A 23,514-nucleotide genomic window follows, 5' to 3' on the forward strand; every position below is an offset into this window, starting at 1 on the left:
CTCAAATATTTGATTGATGAATGATTGAATAAATGAATGAATTTTTTTAAAAAGAAATCAGTTCCAAGGTCCTGACGCCTTCCTGGAGAAGGGCATTTGAGCTGAGTTTTAAAGGTGGCTACTTGAAAAAGTCAGTAGGAGGTAAGAAAATGAGAGAGTGTTCTAGAAGAAAGAGACTTGTGTAAAGGCAGTATTATAAAATAATAAGGTTTGGAATGAAATAGGACATGTACATGACTGTATTGGGGTGGAAGGGGATAGGGGTAAATAAAGAATAGGCTTTGTGGAGGGACATGATTACAATGGCAACAGTGTGGCATGTGGAGGATGGTTAGGAGGGTGTTCAGTAATTGCTAAGGAGTAAAAATTTCCATACTATTACTTCCTGTCTTTATGATGTTGTGTGTGTGTGTGACTAAGCTCATTAGTGCCTCAGGGTAAAAACATAATATAATAAAAAATTGAATTGCCTGGGTAGCCTTTACATCATTCCTGCATTCAGCTAATATTTACTGATACCTACTCTGTGTTGGGCATTGTACCTGGGCAGTCCTCGAGTACAATGGGCTGTGTAAATGAGCATTTGTGATGTTAGTTTTACATGCCTAAAATGAGACACAGCTTTCGAATTTAGCTATTGACAATTGAGCCAGTGAAGACAAAGCTGCAAATACCTCCCTAATTAGGAAGAAGATGTTCTTTATCTTGAAAATGCCAATTTATTTATCACCATGCACAGTAATAAACCATGCACATGTTTAGCTATCTATGAACAACCACAGATAAAAAATACAAGTATTGAAGCCTGTGCTTCTTTGAAGAAACTTCAAAAGTTGCCTGGAGGCATACATTGTTTTTTCACTGTCAGTTTTGTTTTTAATATGTAATTTGCTCTCTGAAGACCCATTTTTCTTGGTCCACCTGGACCTACACGAATAACTCATTCATGGTGTAACATCCTTAGATCATTCACGTCACTGTTTACTTTGTTTTGAAATTGTAGTAAAATGTCACATTTCACTATTTATGTATTACAAAGCTGAATTCTAGTGAAATAATTCAGTCAGCAAAGTTATTGTTTGTTCTGCACAAAAAGCAGTGTATTTCAGTCTTAAAACGAGGTCATATTGTTATCGCCACAGAGAAGGAAACTTTTTTCCCAGAATATTAATGTTCAGAGCTGTTGCCTATGGATAGGGGAAGGGTTGCCATAGTGATCTAACAGCCTCTGGTGGAATGCTGTCATAGTCTTAAGCATCCGGTTTGGAGAGCCCTTCTGAAAGGAATTTCCTTAAAAGGGAATTATTTGAGTAACTCAAATAAAAATTGTTATTTTTTGTAGTTCTGATTTGTCCATAGGTTTGTTTTACACACTTATCTACTACAATTAAAAGAAAAGTATTTGTAATTAATATAGTATATATGATTTTTTTTAGGAAAGTGATTAAGTATATTGCATGATAATTTTTCCATATATATGTTCTCAAATGCATAAAATAACTTTTACTCTCTTTCATGAGAGTGTAAAAACAAATTTAACGTGAAGCTGATCAAAGGTTTGTATCAATATTTAGGATTTTCAGATTTTTAATGTACAATCTTAGGTGGAGGAAACTCTCATGACATATAGAAATCTGCTTAAGCCATACTGGGAGATGCAAAGACCTATATATAAAACTCCTATAACAGTAAACATAAACCTGCAGGCGGTAGTTCTGAATCTGCAGTTTCTCACAGCACAGATTGATGTGTGAACACTGTATTCATAAGAGCAAGACTACACATTTGCTCTGCAGCTGTGTTTAATGGTTATCAGTTTGGCAAGCAGCATGATTGTTTTGGAGGAAGAATAGACACTTTAGATCCCTTTTGGCAGGTCTGAAGTAACTGAAGTACCTATTGCTGAAATGAGTCATATGGACTTAACTAGATTTGCTACATAATTAGCATTGGAAGAAACCTAAGGAAAATCCTTGTGGGTTGGTGATTTGTTAATGGGAAATGTAAGCTTGCTCATTTGGGGGACTAGGAAGTGAAAAAAATGACAAAATATTAGTGTATTGTAAACTTAGATGTGTTATATATGTGTATGATTTTTAATCAAGCTTTTAAGAATTGTACTTGCATAGAGATGACTGAAATGCTTGTTCCAGACAACTGAGACCTGTCTGCTTCCATGCATAGGGAAGGGTTCATTTGCACCCAGCAAAGTCCACTTGATAGCAACTTACTTTATGCCTATAATGACAGGCTATAGTTCTTTAACATTCCAGTGCCAGCTGTGGGGACTATGCCAGTAACCACTAATTGAAATCTGAAGTATAGTCCCCATACTGCACTTGTATTTACATTTTCATTTAAAATTAATTTAATTGCAGTGACTTAACTCTGTTGTCTGTTGCTTTAACTGCAAAAAGTAATTATATTCTCAAAAAACATTTCTTTAAATACTCCAGATATTTTGTTCTATAGTAGTAGAGTTCTAAAAAGTGAGTGAAGTGTGGAGAATAACTATAAAATATTTACTAGGAGGAGAGGATTAAATTTCATATTCCAGTTTGAGTTAAGGCTAGTATAAAATTTGTAACCTATGTTTATTTAAAATATTTTTCTAATCTATCCAAAAGTTATTGCATTCCGATTGAATTAGTTATTTTAGTTATTAAGTCAATCTAGATTCTATCATAGATATAGAAATAAATGAAAGGAAGCAAATTTAATTTCCTGATGAAATGCTTCAATGATTGTTTTTACTCTTACAGTAGAGAAAACTTTAAATTTACAGACAACCATACATTGAATATCCAATTTTTCCTAAAAATTCAAAATCAGCCTCAGAACCCAAGTGGCAGCTAATGTCTTACACTATAGTAAGCTGTCCTTAATTAGCTGGAAGGAAATTCTGCTCACTTTACCATCTGCCCTTTCCTTTATTTGCATATCTTCTTCCCAGCCAGTATCTAAAGAAACAAAACATTTAAATCCAAGTTTAGCCTTCTATAACTTTAATTCGAGACAATTATTCCATCGATAAAGACCAAAAGAAAAGAAGAGACAAAAGCACTGAACTGCCAAAGGTTTTTCTAAAAAAAAAAGAGCTGTTGGAAAGGATTAAATGAAACTATTAATAATTATATTTATTATTATTAAATAAGAACACTTTACCAAGTGAATGCCTAGGTATTTTGTTCTCTCTACACATGTACATATTCCTTTTGGGGGGAAGACATATATATATTGACAAATTGATTTTTTTCTTATTTTTTGGACCTCCATACTGTTTCTCTGGACGTTCGCTAGCATGTGTGGATTATGTGTGCGTGTGCATGTGTGTTTATGTGTATCATCTGTGGCATATGACAAATATGTAAACTCCCATAATCTCTATGGGGAAAATCAGTACAATATATTTCAGCTTCTGATTTTTAATTGAGGAAAATGATAGAATTTATTTAATTCAACTTTAATAAGTAGATGAATATTAATTAAATGTTCCTGGTCCATTTAAATAAAATATGAAAATATTACCCTTTTATCTGAATATGTTTTTATGAACTAAATTTCATGAAATTTTATGAAATTTAGTTCATAAAAACATATTAATAAACAGTTCCTCTGGGCATTTCTAATTTTATATTATATTTTTACCATTAATATAAAAGTATCCAAAACCAAATCCCACTCACTAACTACCCTTTCACTAGTATATTTATTTATGGTTTTACCATGCTTACTAGAAATGTGTCCTCATTGAGCATGCAATATGAACTTTGTCAGAATACGTGCTGAATAGAGCATATCTTATCAGCATGCAATTTACTAATTATGGTAGTAAAAAACAGAGACATGTATTTTCTGTCTAATTCTGAAGTATGTCCTGATTCTTGAAATTCTAACATGAAAATGTGTGTATGCAAACGCATAGGCATTCAGCCTGAAAAGCTTTGAAAGAAGTATTAACCAAATTTAAATGTAGAAACACAGATAGGTAAATCCAGCAAAGAGGAAAAATGCTTTGTTTTCGGTAATTTATTTTATCTGTATACTGACAATAATTACAATTGGTAGATTTGTGTTAGTAGGTTAAACTCATCAAGTTAGCAAAAGGCATCCGAGGATATTTACACCATTTCTTCAGGTATTCCTGCCAGAAACTTGTTTGTTTTCTTAATTTGTTCAATTATTAAACTTTGAGAGTACGAATAATTTGCTACTGGAGTCCAATCAACGATTCTTTTTACTTCATCTCCCTAATTGTTGATAGCCTTAAACATTTATTTCTGCTGCACTTTGTAATAAAATTGCAGTGATCTAGTAAACAGAATTAAATTGCTGAAAAATAACTTGGTCTGATTTATTCATTCAGCAAATCAAGCCTCAAAGGCTGTGTTACCATGGCACCCAAGATTAATTTATATATATATATATATTTATTTATTTATATAAATATATAATTAATAATATGATAATTAATATATGTTTATTTCAGTGAAAACATTGATACATCTCTTTTGGCATTATATAAATAAAATAATCATTCCCCCCTTTTTTTTTTTTTACGTTTAGCAAGTTGTTTTAGCATTCTTTTAAACATAAACTAAAAGGTAGAAATTAAATATATTTAAGCAGAAGGAGAAAGCAGTTTGAGTTTTAGAAAAAAACTTCTATTGTAGCAAGAGTATAGTTTGTAAAATAGCAAATATTTAACCATCATTTTTCCCCCCAGCTTCTCGGACTTGTTAGAAAGTTGTTTGCCAGGGAGAGGAAAATCAGTCTATTCTAGTATTTTCAGGTTGTAATTAGTGTTGAAACTTAAGACACCTTGTACAAAAGTGGGGCAGCCACAGATCCTCGTTGTTTTATAGTGCTGTTTCAATACCCTCCGTTCTAAAATAATATGTTCTTCAGGTCATGAGAGAAAGGAATAATAGGTTGCTTTAGCCAGGATCCATTTCTGCCTTCTGAGCACCATTTGGTGATGATAGACTGCTTTACGAAGAATTTTGTGGGGGGTGGAAAAAAAACAAGCAGGAGAATTGAATGCGCTGTAGGATCATCAAAGTCCCTTTAAAGAAATATTTTAAATTTACTGTTGCCGAGCAAATCAGAAATCCTACCTTGCAGAGCGCGATTTGTTCATGAGATGACCCAGTGCTGCAAGACTTCTACGTTTATCATTATGTATCCCCATCCTAGGGAAACTCCACTTTGAAACTTTGCTGCTGCTTTCTTCTATAGGGAAGAATTTAGAGCTATAAAATTTGAGATGCTTCAGCGTCTGTGGAAATTTGAGAGCACTGCTGTTTTCTCCCCTTCATTGAATATACAATGTTTTCAGAAAAGCATTGTAGCCACAAGTACATTTTAAATATCAAAATATACACATAATATATGTCAGAAGAATTTAAATTTTAGACTTTGAACTTTTAAAGCTTCTAACTTTCTGGAGGCTGATTGTAGTAAATAAACAGAATGTGTTGCCGAAACCCTTAATGAAGAAATTTTTTAGTCAGGGTTTCTCACAGTGCTCTTCAGATGAAAATGGTGAGGTGGCTTCTAGTCATAGCCCCAGCTTCTGAACTATAACTGCGAAAAAATTTGAAAGCAAAACCAAAGTTTTATAGGTTTTATCTGTAAAACCAAGGTGGTTTGGATGGGATGCTAGTTTATACCTTTTAAATTGCTAATTTAGTTTTTATGAAGATTGAAATGAGTTAATATTTATGAGACATGTAGTGTAGTTCCTGATCCATAATAGATCAGTATATATTTTTTTAAAGTCAGTTTAGATAAGATTATAAATTATAAAAATGAGTTTTTCACTTGCTTGCTCCCATTCCGGTCTAAAATAGCAAACTTTTAAAAACTAGATTAAAGGAAAATCTGCATTACATAAATGCTCTAATAATCTCAAAATTAATACAGAAAATATTGATTTTAATTTAAAATTTGCTCTACTGTTTCTACCCATCAAATGTATTGATTTATATGAAAATTTTAACATATTTTTATTTCTGACCCAGCTATTGAATTTGTACCATGTATCAATTCTATGCATATTTTAATAGCATTCACCAATTTTGCTTTAGGTAGCTAGACTGTATCTAGAGAAACCCATTCAGATCAGAATTAACATTTCTTTTTAACTTCAGAAAATAAACTACCATTTAAAAAATTTTAATTTAGGATTCAGTTCCTTTCTTTAAGTAGCTGAAGCAAATCTTAGAAAACAAAAAGTTATACCAAATTGCCAGTAATTTGCATTAAAGAGGAAGAAATGGAATTTTTTTTTTAAGTCAGCAGACCTTGAACAAGTCCCAGTGAAGTTAATAGCGATCTCAGATTTTAATTTATTCAATATTATGATTTTATATGGAAGTTTTGCTGAAATAGTTGGGCTTGACTATATTGTTTTAGGTGTTCTACAAAGCCAGATAAAACCATATTATCTAAATGCTATTTTATTTAGTTATATTGGTTCAATTGTATATTGAAAGTGAGAGACCATATATCAGCAAATGTTGAGTGCATCTCATATGCATGATATTAGAAAATTAAGATTAACATAGCTCTAACATTTAGGGGAGCTCCTGATAGTTTGGAAGCAGGTTAGGGACTTGCTTTCTGAAGAATTGTTCAGATCCAGGTTACATACGCAACATACATATGTTCTGTTTTAAAAATATAATGTTTAAAGCATTAGCATAAATGCAAATTAACATTTTATTTTACATTAGTAAAATTGTATTTCTTTAATTTAGTAATGAAGTTAATTTGGAGTTGTTGGCATAGTGCCTTCACAGGTAGGCTCCTTTAGCTGAGAAAGTGTGATTTAAAACACCAGAATAATTTTTTCTCATCTGCTAAAATTTATGCTTTGGCTGTAGGAAGGTTTTCATGACAAATTTAAAACAAATATTCTATGATAATGTTTTGAAAGTATAGCCCACTGCTGGGTGATGTCTAACCTTATATAATCGGGACTAATATCAGTCTCAAAGTGTGTAAAATTTAGAGCTATCAAATATACATCATTTTTGGTATATTAGTTTAGTTTTTCTTATATTACATTTTAAAAGGTAACTCTTTAAAAAAAAAAAAAGGTAACTCTTACACTACCAGTTATGACTTCTGGACAACTAATTGCATTTGGAAGCAAAATATCTGTTGTTTGGAGTTAATTCAATAATTAATAGAGACTAAATGATATTGGGATTAGTTTAAAACTAAATGCTTTCAGTTTTTTTGTTTGTTTGTTTTTTATTTTTTTTTACTTTAAGCTATTTCTTAATGTTTTTTTCCTAAAGAAAAGCTTAATGTCCCATATGTCTTGTTTGGTGCTCATTACATTTATAATTTGGAAACAAAATTATAAATTTTGGAAACAAAATATATTCTTATAGTTTAAATGTATAGTGGTGCTATAATAATGATTATGTGATATAACCTATACCTTTTTGTTTGCAAAGTAATTTAAAAATCAATTTTCTGAGTTATTACTTTGAAATTAAGTGGTGGAGTGAATATTCCTCAGAGTTCCAAGGAGGTATGTAAATTCCTGATAATCAGATGGTTCTATAAGCAATCTGTGCTCATTTCAACTTAGGATGTGTTTCTCGTTGCAGTGTTATTCTTTTCTGATTATCAGTGAAATATTCAGAAACGTTAGTTGAGTAGTTATTCAGGAAAATGAAGGTAAATATTAACTACAAGAAAAAGGAACACATATAAAAGACCTACAATTTTATCTCATTTAAAATTATTTTAAGAAAAAATTTTTTTAAAAAAGAAACACATATAAAAGAAAAAGGAACACATATAAAAGACGTACAATTTTATCTCACTTAAAATTTTTCTTCACAGCTTTCAACTCAGGATGGTGTATCCAACTTTCTGTCATTAGAAGAACAGAGTAAAAGTTATTCTAAAATTATTTTTAGAAAGAAAGCTGAGCCTAGAATGGCCTTGAGTTAAAAAAAAAATACAAAATTAAGCAAATTGTTTCCTCTAAATATATATCAAATGATATTTTATGACCTTTGTTCTTGATTCTGTCTTTTGAAATGTATGTGTCTTGATTGCATTCAGCTATATTTTGAGTTCTTTTGCTCATAGACCTTCTTGAAGCTGACTGGCAGACCACATAGAGAGGTAGCACTGCTTGGAAAATGTGTTATTTTGTTTGGGGGTTTCTTTTTTTATAACCCATTTCTCAAGCTTTTGACTTCCCTGTGGAGCAGCACTCAATCTGTAACTCTAGCCCCAGGTATTTGCCATTAGCATCCAGACTTTCTGCTTCCCGCCAGGGGGCAGCACTGGACTCTGCTTTTCCTTAAGGCCTAAGCAAAGCCTGGCTGCCTCATCACATGCAGTGGTCTCTTTGCTCTCCTTCCTCATACAGCACTTAAAATAATTTTTGGTATTGCCTTACATTTTGTAAGGATGAAAGTGTTCAACAAGTAGTAGCTTTTAAGGCACCATGCTAGGAGGGGTGGTACTTCTTAAGTTTGTTCCACATATCAAAATCTTGTCTTCTCTGATGTTTTGGTCTATCATTTCAAATGCCTCACCTTTATTATAAGGGGTTTCCCTGACCTGGAAAATCATGAAAGGAAAAAAGTCAAGCGACTATTGATCATTACCACATATGAAATCTAATGCTTTTCATCTGCGATCTCACAATCTAGCACTACTAAACAATAGAATAATACAATGAAAAAGCTTTTTTAATACGTCTCTTTTAAGGCAGTTAAGTTAACAGAGTCTCGGAGAGGTTAAATCATGGTAGAACAAAAACTCCCTTCAAATAAAATTCCAGATTCCATGTTGTATCAATTATATTATGCTGCCTTGCCATAAAAACAACAAAAAGATTTATTGAGGGTGACTGAAGCCACAGTGTGGAATGACTGAGACAGTGATTTCAGTGATATAACTTCTGTGACACCATGACAGAAAAATTTATGGCTGATGTGCTTAAAACTTTAGAGGGAAATGGGGTTAAGTACTGAAAGATCTTGAGTGATCTCGTGAAAGCCCTAATATATGTTTATATATATATATATATATATATATGTTTATATATGTGTGTATGCAGACATATACACATAAAATATAATATATATTACATTCATCAATGCATAGCAGTAAATACAGTACACTTAATTAAAAAAACTATAATATTTTGTATCTATTACAATAATAATGGATCCTATTCTATTTTCACTCACCTTCGCTTACATGTTAGAAAATTTACTGGATCTCTGTCCTTCCCAATTTCAGCACAATACTTAAAACTTTGTTTTATTTTCTTATAGAAAATAGGAAAATAAAGATAATTTATTTTACCAGTATCTACTTACGATTTTTCTGATTTGAAATTATTTAATATTGTCTGCTTCCTTCTCTGGTTATAAGATGCCTAACAACCCAGATGGCTAATATATAAACAATTTGAATTATGTTTATTTAAATCATTTAGGATAGCTAAGCAGGTTCCTAATACCCAGAACCATCTGTTCATTGCTCTGTATATTACCTCCCTGCATAAGTGTGTCTTTAACTTTTTCACATGTCTTAGCCTCCACCTTCTTAATATATGTGTCAAAAAATTTTAAGACCAGACTTAACCCATTATGCTTCTCAGAGGCTCTGTTATAAAACCTTAATCCCAGTCTGCCTTCCATTTTATTATTCTATTTTATTCCCATTTCTGTTTTTTGTTATTGTTATCCTAAATAGTAGTCCCTCAAAATTTTTAGAAGAATGACTGTAAAAGCCTTGGCTTTGAATTCAGCTTTGAAACTTTTACCTGACTGTATATGTCATTATTTGACAAGATATTTCATCTTGGTTTCTTCATCTGTGAAATGGGTTATGATAGCTATCTCCTACATTTTTAAAAATAAGATAAAATGTAACTCATTTTGCACCACTTCTGACACATTATACTACTCTTATTATTAATGTATTTTAGAAGCAAAATTCTAATAGTTGTCAAAAGGCATATTTAGAAATGAATACAAATACCACATACAGGAATTTCACACAAGGGTCCTTTGAAAGGATTATATATTTTTCTTTAACCATCTGATTATTTATGTGAATGTCTGTACTACAACAAATTAAATTCAGGTTTGCTTTGCTACATGATTGTTTTGGACTTAACTTTTAGTCCATCTCACTGCATCCTGGGTGAAGCTTTGGGTCATGAATAGCTGGAGAAAAAACTCTCTTGGCATCTGTCTGGGTTCTCTTCTGTTTCCCCTGGTTACATGTTACACTCTGATATGCTTTGGAACCTCACAGTTATAACTGTCATTGTTCCATGCGGAGTGGGCCAATTCACGTACACAGCTCTCTAGAAAAGTTCAGAAACAGACACTTCGCACCTCTAGCCCATGTACTATACAATAAATATAATCTTCACAATAACCTTGTGATTTAGATAATTATTTAATTCCTAATTTTATGTGGATTACTATTTCTGAGAAAAAATATCAAACATTGTTTAAAGTGAGTGTATTTACGTGGACAATAAAACAGATCGTAATCTGGATTGTCTTGAAAATTCAGGGCACATGGTTACTACAGTTTATGGCATCATGATGTGGTTTCTTATAAAGAAAGACACTTCGTGGAAGATTACTCTGATAAATTCCTTTTTCTAAATGTCTGGGTGTACACAGTTTCTATATGAAAAAAAACAAAAACAAAAACAACACTGAAGCTGAACAAGGAGGCCCTGATTTATGCTCACGTGTAATTCGTTTGTTTGTGGACCAGTTCAGCTTCTTCACCCAAACAACTTATTTCCAACTGCTTTAAAGAAGTTTAACATAAGTTCTTGGAAGAAATAACTTAAGCCTTTTTGATACACTTTAGTTAACAAACCATTAGAATTTCAAACTGTTGTAGTTGATTGGGATATGTTCTTGTAAAATTGAATACCTCACTCATAGCCTTCTGTTATGCATTCTTGAATTATTTTCCATAAATTTTATAATATATTTTATATACTTATACTCAACACCACATAATTTATGGTAAATTGTTCCCAAATTAAGAAAACTGTACATGTAAAACCACAAATCAATGTTGCATAAAGTAGGAACTTTATTAAAACAAGAAAATAATTCTTGATTCTTTTCATTAATTTTATTGTCATTTAATTATAAATGTAATACTGTCTCATAGGAAACAGTACATATAAAGTACGAAATACAGTCTTCTCTCACCTCCTTGCTATTCCCATCCTCAAAGGGTAGCCACTGTTTACAGTTCCAATTGTGACTTCCTGGACCTTTTTTCTATGCCCAGGAAAATATCAATGAATTCCTAGAAAGAATGATTCTCACATTCTGTAGGAATTAGGAACATTGTTATTTGAAAAAAAAATTTTTAATTTGATGATGTTAGCCATTATGCTAAAAGAAGTGATTTTAAAAAAACACTGACAGAACATTTTGTGGTAGATCACGTTCCAGGTTACTAGTTCAGAATGATATTTGATAACAGGTGTAAAATCAAAGGGATGTCGTAAAATATTCTGCCCTTGATTTTCTAAATTTTGTGGTGTCCATGGCTAGTTTGTTTATAAAAAGTGCAGTAGTCAGGGAAGATGGAATACAGCCTGTGTCAACTAAAGTAATAAAACTGAGTTAGTCTCAAATTGACAGTTTAAAGCCTTTTAAAATTACTTCTTGCAATCAAGAAACAATCCACCCAGTTTGTCATCTCTTTCAAGCTTAGTAGTGGAATCTCTTAGGTGACTTTGTAAACAGTATATATTAAAGGTTCTAAAGTTAATGAGGATTTCCTGTTGCTAGGATAAACTGATACTTATTTGGTGTTTGATACTGCAAGTCACAGAGGACATGGTGGGGCAGGGAATGTCTGTAAACGTTCAGTTGGTTCTCTTTGGAGCTAATTTTTTTTTCTTCCTGTGCGTTTCTCTCCTCCAATATACTTGTCACTGCACAGAAGATACACATTTATATTTATAGTACAGCAAAGGGTGGAGATTGAATATGAATTCACAGAATTCCTTCATGTAAAAATTTCTTCTTAAATGAAAATTTATAAATACAGTTAGTAATAAAATACATAAGAAAATTTGGGCCTCCTCAAATTCTCAAAGCAAAATACAAATTATGAATAAAAAAGCAAAGATTTTATTTCAGTTAATACATGTGAATGATAAGATTAATATTATTTTCCTTGTTTTGTTTTTTAGAATTTTTTAATCTTTCTACAAATTTTATTTTCAAATTTGAATTTGTCACTTGAAAGGCATTTTTTCTAAAGATAATGTCCTTTATCTTTCCAGATTCTGCAGGGGTTGGGATTTTACATTTTTGAGCAAGGTCTAGCCTCAAGGAGTCACCATTTCTCTAGAAAGATAATTGAGTAACTACAGTGAATTGTGATAGGTTCAGAGTGCAAGGGAGCTCAGGGCAGATTCACTCCTCTCAGCTCTGGTGTGGGGTTGGGGAAGTGTTCACAAGTAAGGAGAGGTGACTCCTAAGGTGATACATGAGAGAAGAGTATACATTAGTCAGGCAAAGAGAAGTGTATTTGGGATGGAATTGGCAGGGAACCAATAGCATCTCCAAAAGCCTGGCTGAGAGAGACCAGCACACAGACAAATAAGATAGAAGTTCAGTCTGGCTAGAGCATAATTACAATTATTTGTTATGAAAATAATACCTATTTATTGTATAAAATTTGTAGAATGCAAGAATATATAAATTTTCTCAAATTTCAAGTCTGTAAACATTTTATTGTGATTTTATTACATTGTATACTTAAATATATAGAACAGCTTGTTTGTATAATCCCTATTTGGCTTACAACAGCAGATTTGTATGTAGCAATAACATGCATATGCATTTATAAAAACATTTTAAGTAAAGTTGGGATCATGCCCAAAGTGTTATTTGTTACCTGCTTTTTTTCATTTTCCAATATATTTAATATTTTTAATGTCCTTGAACATGGTTGTGTTTTGAGTGAGTTATTTTAAGTAGAAATGTTTCATTTCTCTGAAAATTCTTGAAGTTAACCATCTGTATTATTCTTTGCAGGAAGAATGTTTCTTGAACCTAGAGGCTCCTATATCAAGAGTATGTGGGTATGATACCCCATTTCCTCATATTTTTGAGCCATTCTATATTCCAGACAAATGGAAGTGCTATGATGCCCTTCGAAAAATGATCAATTATTGACTACATAGGTAGGTGTGCCCTGCCTTTAGAGAAAGCTATCATGTGTTACGCCAGTGTTCCAGTTTTTACCCTTGTTTCTGCATATTTTTGTCAGCTGTTTAAACAGTTTATAAATAGGAAAATATTCTGTTATTCAAAAATGGCCCGTCAAGCACTGTTAATTTGGACTCCAGTGATTTAGTGTATATGATGAGTCATAGCTTTCTGAAATTTGCCTTAATATTATCTGAAAAAAATAGTTTTGCTGAGCAGAAATCTGTTGATTATGTATAAGGGAGATTTTTTGCTTAAAAATCTTAAACAAAATTCAACACCATTTCCAGAATCTTTTTTGGCAAGTGAATGTTTTTAAAATAGTGAATAAAAAATGGTATTTTATTCATTACATATCTAAGTCATCCTCATCTGTCCCTTCAGCTTTGTTGTTCTAGCAAAGATAAATACCATTAAAATTATGTTAGTTTTTCAGATTTAATATAGAAGTTACTATCACTGACACTGACTTATTTTGTTGTTGGCATTTTTGAAATGGTTCAAAATGCATAGATAGGATTTACATTTTAATATCTAGGTTGTCCAAAAAATTATCATAATACGTTTTGAAAAAACCATGATCTTGCAAGGAAAATGGAGAATAGACTCTTTATGATAACACAGCCTATACTTTTTAAGAGAAATACTATAATCCTTGTACTCTGTGTATGTATGGTTAAGTTATATTACATAAAACCAGAGAGTTATGCCTATAAAATAATGCAATGGAGAAAAAAATGCCCTCCATCTACTACTATGTTACGTAAATCCCACATTTTTGGTAGTTCTATCATGGGAATATTGTTACAGATGTAAGTTAGGGTCATTAGACTACATATCCTTGGGATTCTCTCAGAACATAGTTATAAATGCTCTATTTCTGAGGTTCACTTAATGTCTGTGAAAATAACTTGCTTCCACAGTAAATCACACTTAGGAGTGGTTAGAGGAGTTCCTCACTGGTGTAGTACATGCTGTTCTCTCCATTCCACGGACCGTCCATAATGCAAAGTCAAGATAGTGATGGTGGCTACATACCTCGCTACTTTTTAATACTTTTTGAATTATATTTAAGTGCTGCTTCTAAATTTGAATTATGTATTTCTTCTTAAACATAAGAGAAATATTTAAATATAATGAAAAGATGATGAGAATGCCTACAATTGAGAAGTCTCTACTTAATTTATGGCGGTCAGAATGTCTATAATTGTTATTGATTTCTGTTACAGAAAAATTGGAAGATTATGACTAGATATGGAAATTTTTTTCTGAATTTTTTATATTTCCTGAGATTTATCTCTCCTAGAAAATAGAGTTTTTATGAAATGAACCATCTTGGATATTGACTGAGAAGTTATAGAGTTATTGTATTAACACATGAATTGTTGTTTTCATTGAAATTGATTAACTTTTAAAAATGTTTCACATGCTGGTCCTATAAATTCTGTTTAATTACATATGTAAATACTGAGTGTGGGTTAGTATTCAATAAAGGAAAGTGAGATTGTGTTCAGTTATGTGCATTTTCTTTTCCATTAGTAAAAATAATTTTGTTGCAGAATATTAAATTATTAGCTTATTAATTGTCTGAATTAAAGTGAAGTATTTACTCTAGAAATGCTGATTGTAAAACTTTTTTGTATTTGGTTTAGTTCTTTATGAATAAGATAGTTTTCTCTTGCTAAAATTTCTTGCATGTTTTTCTTGTTCTTCCCTCTGCCTAACAAAGGTGTACTGATGGACATAGTCACTTCTCCAAAGTATGGTGGGGCAGGATGATTCTTGCCACCTCACCTCATAATTTGGGAATGGATAGCAGAAGCTTGTCTGTTGTTATAAAGTTCTCAAGTTTTTGTTGTAGTTGTATTTTTTTGCCATCATATTGCAAAGTGAATCTTTATCTGATGTTCTTTATATTATTTTTCAGTTAAAAGAGGAATGACATTATCAACAACAAAATAGCCCTGTCAGGACTAAGCCACCTTACTGTCAACATTGCCAGGGTCCTTTATTCCTTACTTCACCTCTTCTGCCCCTCACCCTGTATTTAGATACATTTGAATAGCCTAACAAACCCTGAAGAAGCCGCTACTACAATCCTGCCCTCAGGGATGGTGCTGGTAGATCCAAACCACCTCCAGTGATCTCAAGAGAGTTCTTCTCAGGGGTCCTGGCAAAAATGTCTTCACCAACACCACCCTCGTCCCCTCCCCAAAAACAGAGAAACAAAGTCATTGTGTCTTCCTTTCTCTAGAAACATTGAAAATGGTCATTTTCTTGTCATTTTCAAAGTTGTGTCCTGTTTCTCTTTTATCAGCAATTTGGAGGAGGTTATAGAAGGTAACATTTGTAGATTGTTGAGAACTTGGAAGCAAAGTAAATACACTTTGTTGCAGAATGGATAGCAATAGGCTAAAATGATCCAAATAATTTGTTAGGGGTAAAAATAAGGCCCTGCCCTTGGAGTAATAATAGAAAACCCTGCACAATATTGGATGGGAAAAGATGAAGTTTGTCAGCAACAAGTTTAGAAAAGATTTAGGGAATTCAGTTGGCTTAGAGTACAGAACATTTTGTGTTTAAGATGCCAAAACTCAGTATAGGCCTTGGCTTTGGCCTTTGCTCTCCACTGAAGATGTTTGCAGAGACCTCTGTGCCCATGTGGTCAATCAGCAGGAATATATGATTGTCAACCACATGTTGGCCTATAATGAATTCTGAACATACTGGTTTTAGTTGAAATTATTTTTTTTAGTTTCATCTTATTTATGATTTTAGTTGAACTTGTTTAACAGTTGTATTGCAATTGTATCTTTGTAGCTCTGTTTCATCTATTCATTTGCTACTTAAAAATTTTTCCCTTAGCTGTTTTAATTTTACTTTCTTTAACTCTGGTTTTTATGAATAGCAAGCATAAGAATAACTTATAAACTAAGTGCCTGAGTTTGGAAGCATTTTTCCCTTCCAGTTAGCCCTGCAGGAACCTTCCAGTCTATTCCTACCATTCTCTTCCAAAAGAAACAATTTATAGTTAATAATAGACCCAATCTATGGCACATAATAGGCACTCAAGAGATGTTAAATAAATGCCACAGTACCACCACTCTCAGCATAACTGTAAGTCTGCTTTCTTTGACAACATAGCTTTATAAGTTTGCTTAATTTTCTGTGTTTCAGATTATCTAATGCCTTTAGGAAAAAAAATACATGATATAACATCCATGTTCTATACAACTGATAGACATTATCCAAGCTAAGTAAATAGATTTGTGTACGTTAGAAAAAGAAGAGGCACAAGATCCAGAAAATCACTTCAATTCAATCCCTTCTGCTTAAATCACATAAATTAGAAATTTACCCAGAATCTTTAAAAGAACTACATTTGGTGTAATGAGATCCCTTTCACACTAGTCTGCCTGTAGTGGACACTGGATTTTGGCTGCCGGACACCCCTGCCCCCATCTAGTAACTGCCTTGCCATTTATTTAGAGAACTCTCTCTCCCCATCACTTGTGGTTCTGGATGGACTGACAATCGCAGTACTGTCCAGCTCTAGCCACAGAGATGGCCCTGACCCAGGCCTGGTCAAGTACCTCAGAACAGAAAGTCAGATTACCCATGCTGAAACAGATGTTAGTCTCAGACATGTCAACGACACTAAATTCTGAAAGAGTGATTCCCAAACTTTGTCCTGCTCCAGCACACCAGAGGCTATAACTGATCTATGGTAAACAGGTACCTTTAGCAGAAATCCTTGACTGAGGGGTAAGGAGCATGACCCCAAAGGCAACATTTCAAACTTTCTAGGGAGAAATGAAGCTCCCTTAGGGCCATCTATGTAGGAAAGCAAGAGAGAAAACATTCATATATGAACAAGGATTTAGAAACCCTGGTACTTCAATACCTACCTGAATATGCTAATCGCAGATATTTGCCAGAGCAATGAGAAATAAAACAAGGACAAGAATGGGGAAATCATAACTGGAAAGGACTGGCAGTGAACATGGAAAAAGTTCAAAAAAAGATATACATTTAAATAATTGGTTTTAATATATTTTTTACATGAAACGTTGTTCCATACATATTGAAAAAAGATTTTAAAAGATGGTGATAAGCATGAATTAAATTGATAGAGACTGTTGTAATAGAGTGGCTAAGGGAAGTTTAAAACTGCTAAGTTCTATCTCCAATAAAGGGGTATAAAGGGGAATATATATATAGATAATTTTATTATTTTGCTGTTAACCTCAAAAGTTTAATTTTGGTTTTACAATGCTTTGAAAAATTAAGTTAACCACTAATAGAATTAAAAAATAGCATGTGTATCTTCTAAATCATTCCTCAAAATAGTGTATACTATACTCAATATATTAATTCATTCCACACTTTTATTCAGTGAGTGCTTGTTATGGGTCAGGCTAGACTAGGTCCTTGGAAGCAATGTTAACTAAGAAGCACTCCCTGCAAATAAAATGGGGGTGCAGGGGACAGCCATGGAAGAAAAAAAAAGATAAAACAAGGCCAAACATAACAAGTATGATAATAAATATTATTGGTTAAATCCTCCAGTTTAAAAAAGAAAAAACTAAAATTGTGTTAAGAAACTAACCCAATTAAAAGCTGTTTACCACAAGGAATCCTGAAAGAAGTTGACTTAGAAAGGTTAAAATTTGAAGATGGACAAAAATAAGTTAGGTGAAAGTGAATATAAAAGAAATAAATGTGGCAAAGTTCTTACCAGACAAAATTGAAGACAAAGGAAAAGTGTTACTAGATAATTGACAAAAGGAATATTGCAGTGAAGGTATGACAGTTAAATCCTTTATGTTCCAAATGCCTATTATTTTATAAGTAAAAACTTACCAATACAGATGTTATGGACAGAAATAGTTGTAGAAGACAACTTTATTACCCCACTTTCAATTTGTTAGATAAAATAGACCAGAAAAAAAGGCTATGGGATATTTTTATTAAATAAGAAATAGATTTGAGTCAATAGAAATATATTTTTAATTTGTTTCCCCGCAAACAGAATATATTGATTTTGCAAGTCTACTCAAGCAGTTTAAAAAAAAAATTAATCATGTGCTAGGGCTAAAAGAAAAATATCAGTTAATTCCCCAAAGAAAAGAATGTTTAAAAGGTAACATATTTCCTGACCACATCCCAAATTAATAACAAATATTCCAACTACTTGAAAATAAAAAAGCACCTAGTTAAGTAATTGTGGCATCAAGAAAGGAAAAGTAAAAACACTTGACAAAATATTTAGAACATGAGATCACTGATGCACTTTAACTAAAATTCTACTCAGAGCTAAATACGTAGGATTAAATATTTTTATTCTGAAAATGCAAGAATGAAAGTATGCAAGAGGAAAAAACTCGAATAATGGAAACAAAGTTAAAAGCAGAAAGTTGTGCATAAGAAAAATAAAACTGCATAGTTGAAAAGATTTTTTTCATGAAAGTAAAACTTTTTCTCTCATTTTATTCCATGTTTCTGTATGTGAGGTTAGAGATACATTTTTTAATGTAATTATGATTTTTGCAAATATCATAGTCATGTAATGACTATGCCTGCATTAAGCAAATCTTTGGGGATCTTTTCTTTCTGGGAGACGAAATTACCTAGCAAAGCCTAATAATTTATCCATGGTGTTTATAAGTGAAGGTCTTTACTATTGGAACATTGTATTCTGTTATTTTAAGAAAATTGTCAGTGTTTTTACTAAAAGTCACTCAGATGCTTGTGAAGGTCTACTAGGCTATCAACATTTATTATTCTAAATTTTCATAAAATTCAGTGACTGTGAAGAATCAGAATAATTATTTCAAAAATTTTTTCTTGATCATTTTGGAACATCTGCTTACTTGCATGTTGTAATTTTTTTTTTTCCTCCATCCATAATATTTTACCGGATCCACAGGGCAGTTTCCACAGGCCCGTAATGTTTACTTCCAAATCCTCAGGGCTTAGAACAGAAAGCTTGATATAAAGAAGACGAATATGCCGCTGAATGAGTAAGTGGAAGCCCTGAGTAATACCTAGTACCTGGAAAGCATTTAGGCAAAGCCGTCTTTTGGTGCTGTGCACATTTAAAATGACATGCATTTGCATTCTATACCACGAGGCTGTATTTCATTTTTTGTGGAATTTCAGAAACAAAAGCATGTCCTTTATGCTGGATGTTGGGCTAAACTTAAGGGTCTCTAAGAAATGTGCCTTGATTCTGTATTTTTAGGCCTTTTTTTTTTAGATAGTTCAAAATGCAAATGTTTTTAAAGTAGTTCTATGACAATATTGTACATTAGAAAATATGTCCATGGACAAACTAGAATAGAATGTTCATTTAGAATGTTAATTTCAGAGTGATAAAATTGTGGGTAACTTTTCTTTATTTTCTTAATGCTTTCTGTTCTTGTAGTCACAAATGGAGTGTTTGCTGGCTCAAAATATTCCTCTGGGGTCCTATCAGTATTATCCCCCTTCTGGTTGGTAGAATCTGCAGACTTAAGTCACAGCCAATTATAGAACACACCATCTCCTTGGCCATAACGACTGGTCAAGGAATGAAAGGTGAACAAATTTGGGCCAATCACAGCCCTTCTTTGGAATTTTTGAAACTTAAATGGATCTGGATGGATTCTGGCCATCTTCCCAGCTATGTGGGGCATTACCTATTTCATCTGAAAAAACTGAAACCAGTGTACAGAGAGAAGCTGCAATCCAGGATGGAGCCACTCCTGGCCAGTTTCCAATTTCTGTAGTCAGGCACCCAAGAGACCACCTCCACTCCTCCTTGTGCAGCCTTAACAGTTCCATTCCTCCTATCATTCTGTGAGGAAATCTCCCAGGATCCTTCCAATAAAACTAAAGTATCTTTGCTTTATTTTGTTCAAGTTGAGTTTCTGTTGCTTGCGAACAAAAGCATCCTGATTCAGTCATTCTAATGCTTTGGAATAAAATCGGAGAGGAAAGTCCATGTGTTTTTAATAAAGTTTACTTGGGGAGAAACGCTTCACCTCTGAGACTAATCTATTACCCTGTGCTAGAGTTTTTCTTATCTATGACATGCAAATTAGCCGCAGATATTGCTGCGTTATTACTCTCAAGTCTATAAGTCATAAAATAAGTGAATTCAGACTTTCAGCCTGGAAGTTGAATGCTGGCAACCTTCCCTAAGGCAGGAAAATGAGCAGTTCCTCGACATTGGCCTTTTAGAGACCTTACTCTTCAGAGGCTTATTCATGTGAAGTTCTTTACTGAAGTATTGGGGTCTTAGAACCATCACTAAATTTATGCATGCAGGTGAAGAACAGTCCTTGGTAGTCTGTTTTTTTTTCCAAAGAAGTTTAATATGCCTATATTCAGTTTAATAGCAAGTTTTTCTTTGAAAATACTTTGTGTAAATTCTGTTTTTTCCCTACTTCAATGGAAACATAAGTTTATTTTCATCCTCATTTCATCTTTTATATAAAATATTCCAAAGAGTTTTAAGAAGAATATGGATGTCTGTCTCCCACCCAACAAAAGAAAAACGGGAAGTACAATTCATGGTCCCCTAGGCTATTCCTGCCAGAGGAAAAATTAAGCACCTATTAGCAGTAAGAAGTAATATTTTAAAAACTCTGTCCCAAATGGTAGGCAGCCTCCACAAGGGCTTCGTCAATGGTATTTGGGAATTGCTGGAGGGTTGCTTTTAAATGGGCATTTCAGTGAAACCATGGAATCCATAGTTTTCTCTGGTTCCAGTTTCAGCTCCTTGCAGTGATGTTCTTCTGCCGGCAGCTGTAAAAGGTATCTCATTGCCCCGAAGCTAATCTCAAAACTGCCTCACAGAGACTGGATGTGTTTACCATTGATGCTGTTCATTAAGCTCTGGGTGGTGGCATCACTCCGTTTTCTCCCTAGAACCAGGAAGACTCCCTTATCTCCCATGTAGATACATGAATCCCCAAATAGGTGTCCCTGACATCTCATGGATTTTTGTTGAAACAGGCCTTGCAGCTATTCATAGGATAAACTAAGTTTCAGACAGATTGTTGTACTTAAAACCACCCTCCTCCCTTCTGGGTCCAAGCACTGTTATTGGACCAAAAATTTAAAAAAAGTAAAATGGTACATCCTTATGATTAGATCCAATATAGAATTTGCAAGTAATGATTATGAAAATTATGTAGCAACCTGGAAACATGCTCATTATATACAATTTTTTTTTTTTTTTTTTGCATGGGCAGGCACTGGGAATCAAACCCAGGTCTCCAGCATGGCAGACGAGAATTCTGCCACTGAGCTGCCATTGCACTGCCCTCATTATATACTTTTCTTTTTGCATGGGCAGGCACTGGAAATCGAACCTGGGACTCCGACATGGCAGGCGAGAACTCTGCCTGCTGAGCCACTGTGGCCCACCCCTTTATACACTCTTAAGTGGAAATATCAGGATGTAAAATTATATGTATATTATACTTACAGCTCTTATAATTTTATTTGCAAAGGAATAGTTAGAGAATGTAACATCAGTGTTAAGGAGAGGATCATGAGTTATATGAGAAAATAGAATTTTATTTTTTAGCATGTTTATTATGCGAAGCAATAAAGAACTGAATATATTTTACTTATCTGTTATAAAGTGTTAAGCATTGCATAACCTTCTACTGTCCTTAAGAATCAGTTCTAAATCATCTTTTTCTCTGTTAAGAAAAATGTTAACTGCAAGAACCTGAATAAATAGAACTGTTTTTCTCTTTTTCTCAAATGTGTACTCTCACTCTTGTCACACACACACACACACACACACACACATACACACACCACAAATGATTTGTTAGATAAACTCAGAAAGGAATATTTTTTTAAAATTCACCTTCTATAGTACTATGCTACTGCCTATGCAAAATATTGACCCTTTATGCTGAGAATTAGAATACAATAATTTATTAGTTAGGGCCACAATACATAAAAGCTGTTGCATTCAGAGGTTTTAATTGAATAGAGTTTAATAAATGGACTGTTGATGAAGATGTGTGCAGGGTAAGGGAACTGAGAAGAAAGGGTGAGTTGCCCAGGTACTCTCAATCATGGAAAGGTCTGACTACCCCTAACCTGAGGGAGCCAAGAGAAGGAACATTCCTGCCTGGGACCTAGTCAGGGCTATTGCCATGGAAAAGGGTCTGCCTGGAAAGAAATATAGCCATAGACAAGCAGTCACTGCTGAAACAGCACCCTGGAGTGTGGAGGGATAAATATCTCGAGCTCTGTCCTACTGCCCTCTTATTGCCTGCTAGTGCTTCCTAGTGGCCAAACCACCACCAGTCAAAGACCAAGGGAGTTATTGATGCAGTGCAGAAGCCTGTTGGTGCACAGGGCAAGGCAAAGAAGAATGGAGAATGATCTGGAGGGGCAGATGGAGAATAACCTCCCAAGAAGCGCCTGGCTATTCCATATCATAGTAAACAGCTTGCTGTGTTCAATGGCAAGCTTACCATTTTTGAAGCTGCTGAAAACTAGGTCGTTTTTAGCTGTGCCACCTGGTCAGTCCTAGACTTCTGATGACTGTATGTTCTGCTGATAGAAATTTATGGCAGTATCTACAACTTGTATTTGCAGTGATGCTCCAGGAGTCCTCAGTTTTCCTGCAGTATCTGGATTGGTTATGCTCTCAGCCTGTAGAACAGCTGCCACCTTGGGGTTCTTCTTTCCTGTTTTCTAGGCTTTCTCTACTATTCTCTTGATTCGTGATTATTTTCTTTCTCCTCTTATTCTGTTGGAGCACGTCTTCCTGTAGATTCCTTATAAAGCTGTCACAGGAAATTAATTTTCAGAGACCTTTCGTATCAGACTAATAGCTTGGCTGAGTATAGAATTTTAGGTTAACACATTTTTCTCTCAGAATAGTTATGGCATTTCTTAATTTTCTTCCAGCGCTCTACTAAGTCTTTTTGTTTTGTTTTGTTTCATTTTCCTCTCAAAATTTCTGTCTCTTTATCAGACTTCTTGGTATATTTCCTTGCCCTTCTAGCCTTCTCTCTGTATATTTTTTTATTTTGGACATTTTTTTTTTTTTTACATTTACATTTCCTTGTTACTTTCTCAAGCTTTGTTTTCTTATTTCGAGGATGCCATATATATTTATATGTGTGTGTCTGTGTGTGAATTAGAGTTGTTGCTTTTTTTGTTTGTTTTACCGTGTTCTCTGAATTATATTGTTTCCTCCAGTTTCTACCTCTTTTTCCATTTTGCTGTGGCAGAT

General features: G+C 33.4%; 1 protein-coding gene across 7 annotated transcripts in view; it reads left to right on the forward strand.

The window, feature by feature from the left end:
- Positions 1–23,091, forward strand: part of BCKDHB (branched chain keto acid dehydrogenase E1 subunit beta) — a 406,736-nt gene extending 383,645 nt beyond the window's left edge. For 3 of the 7 annotated variants that reach the window (XM_077162317.1, XM_077162309.1, XM_077162316.1), the window contains exon 10: positions 13,086–14,772. In XM_077162317.1, the coding sequence (XP_077018432.1) occupies positions 13,086–13,226 (141 nt within the window). In that variant the 3' untranslated portion in view covers positions 13,227–14,772. Of the gene's footprint in view, positions 1–13,085; positions 14,773–14,988; positions 21,475–21,603 lie in introns of those variants that run through there. The other 4 variants (XM_077162311.1, XM_077162313.1, XM_077162312.1 and 1 more) reach the window with 4 other exon arrangements.
- The last annotated feature ends 423 nt before the right edge of the window (positions 23,092–23,514 follow it).

This window comes from Tamandua tetradactyla, chromosome 5 (assembly GCF_023851605.1).
Source record: "Tamandua tetradactyla isolate mTamTet1 chromosome 5, mTamTet1.pri, whole genome shotgun sequence".
In the NCBI taxonomy this organism is placed as follows: Eukaryota; Metazoa; Chordata; class Mammalia; order Pilosa; family Myrmecophagidae; genus Tamandua; species Tamandua tetradactyla.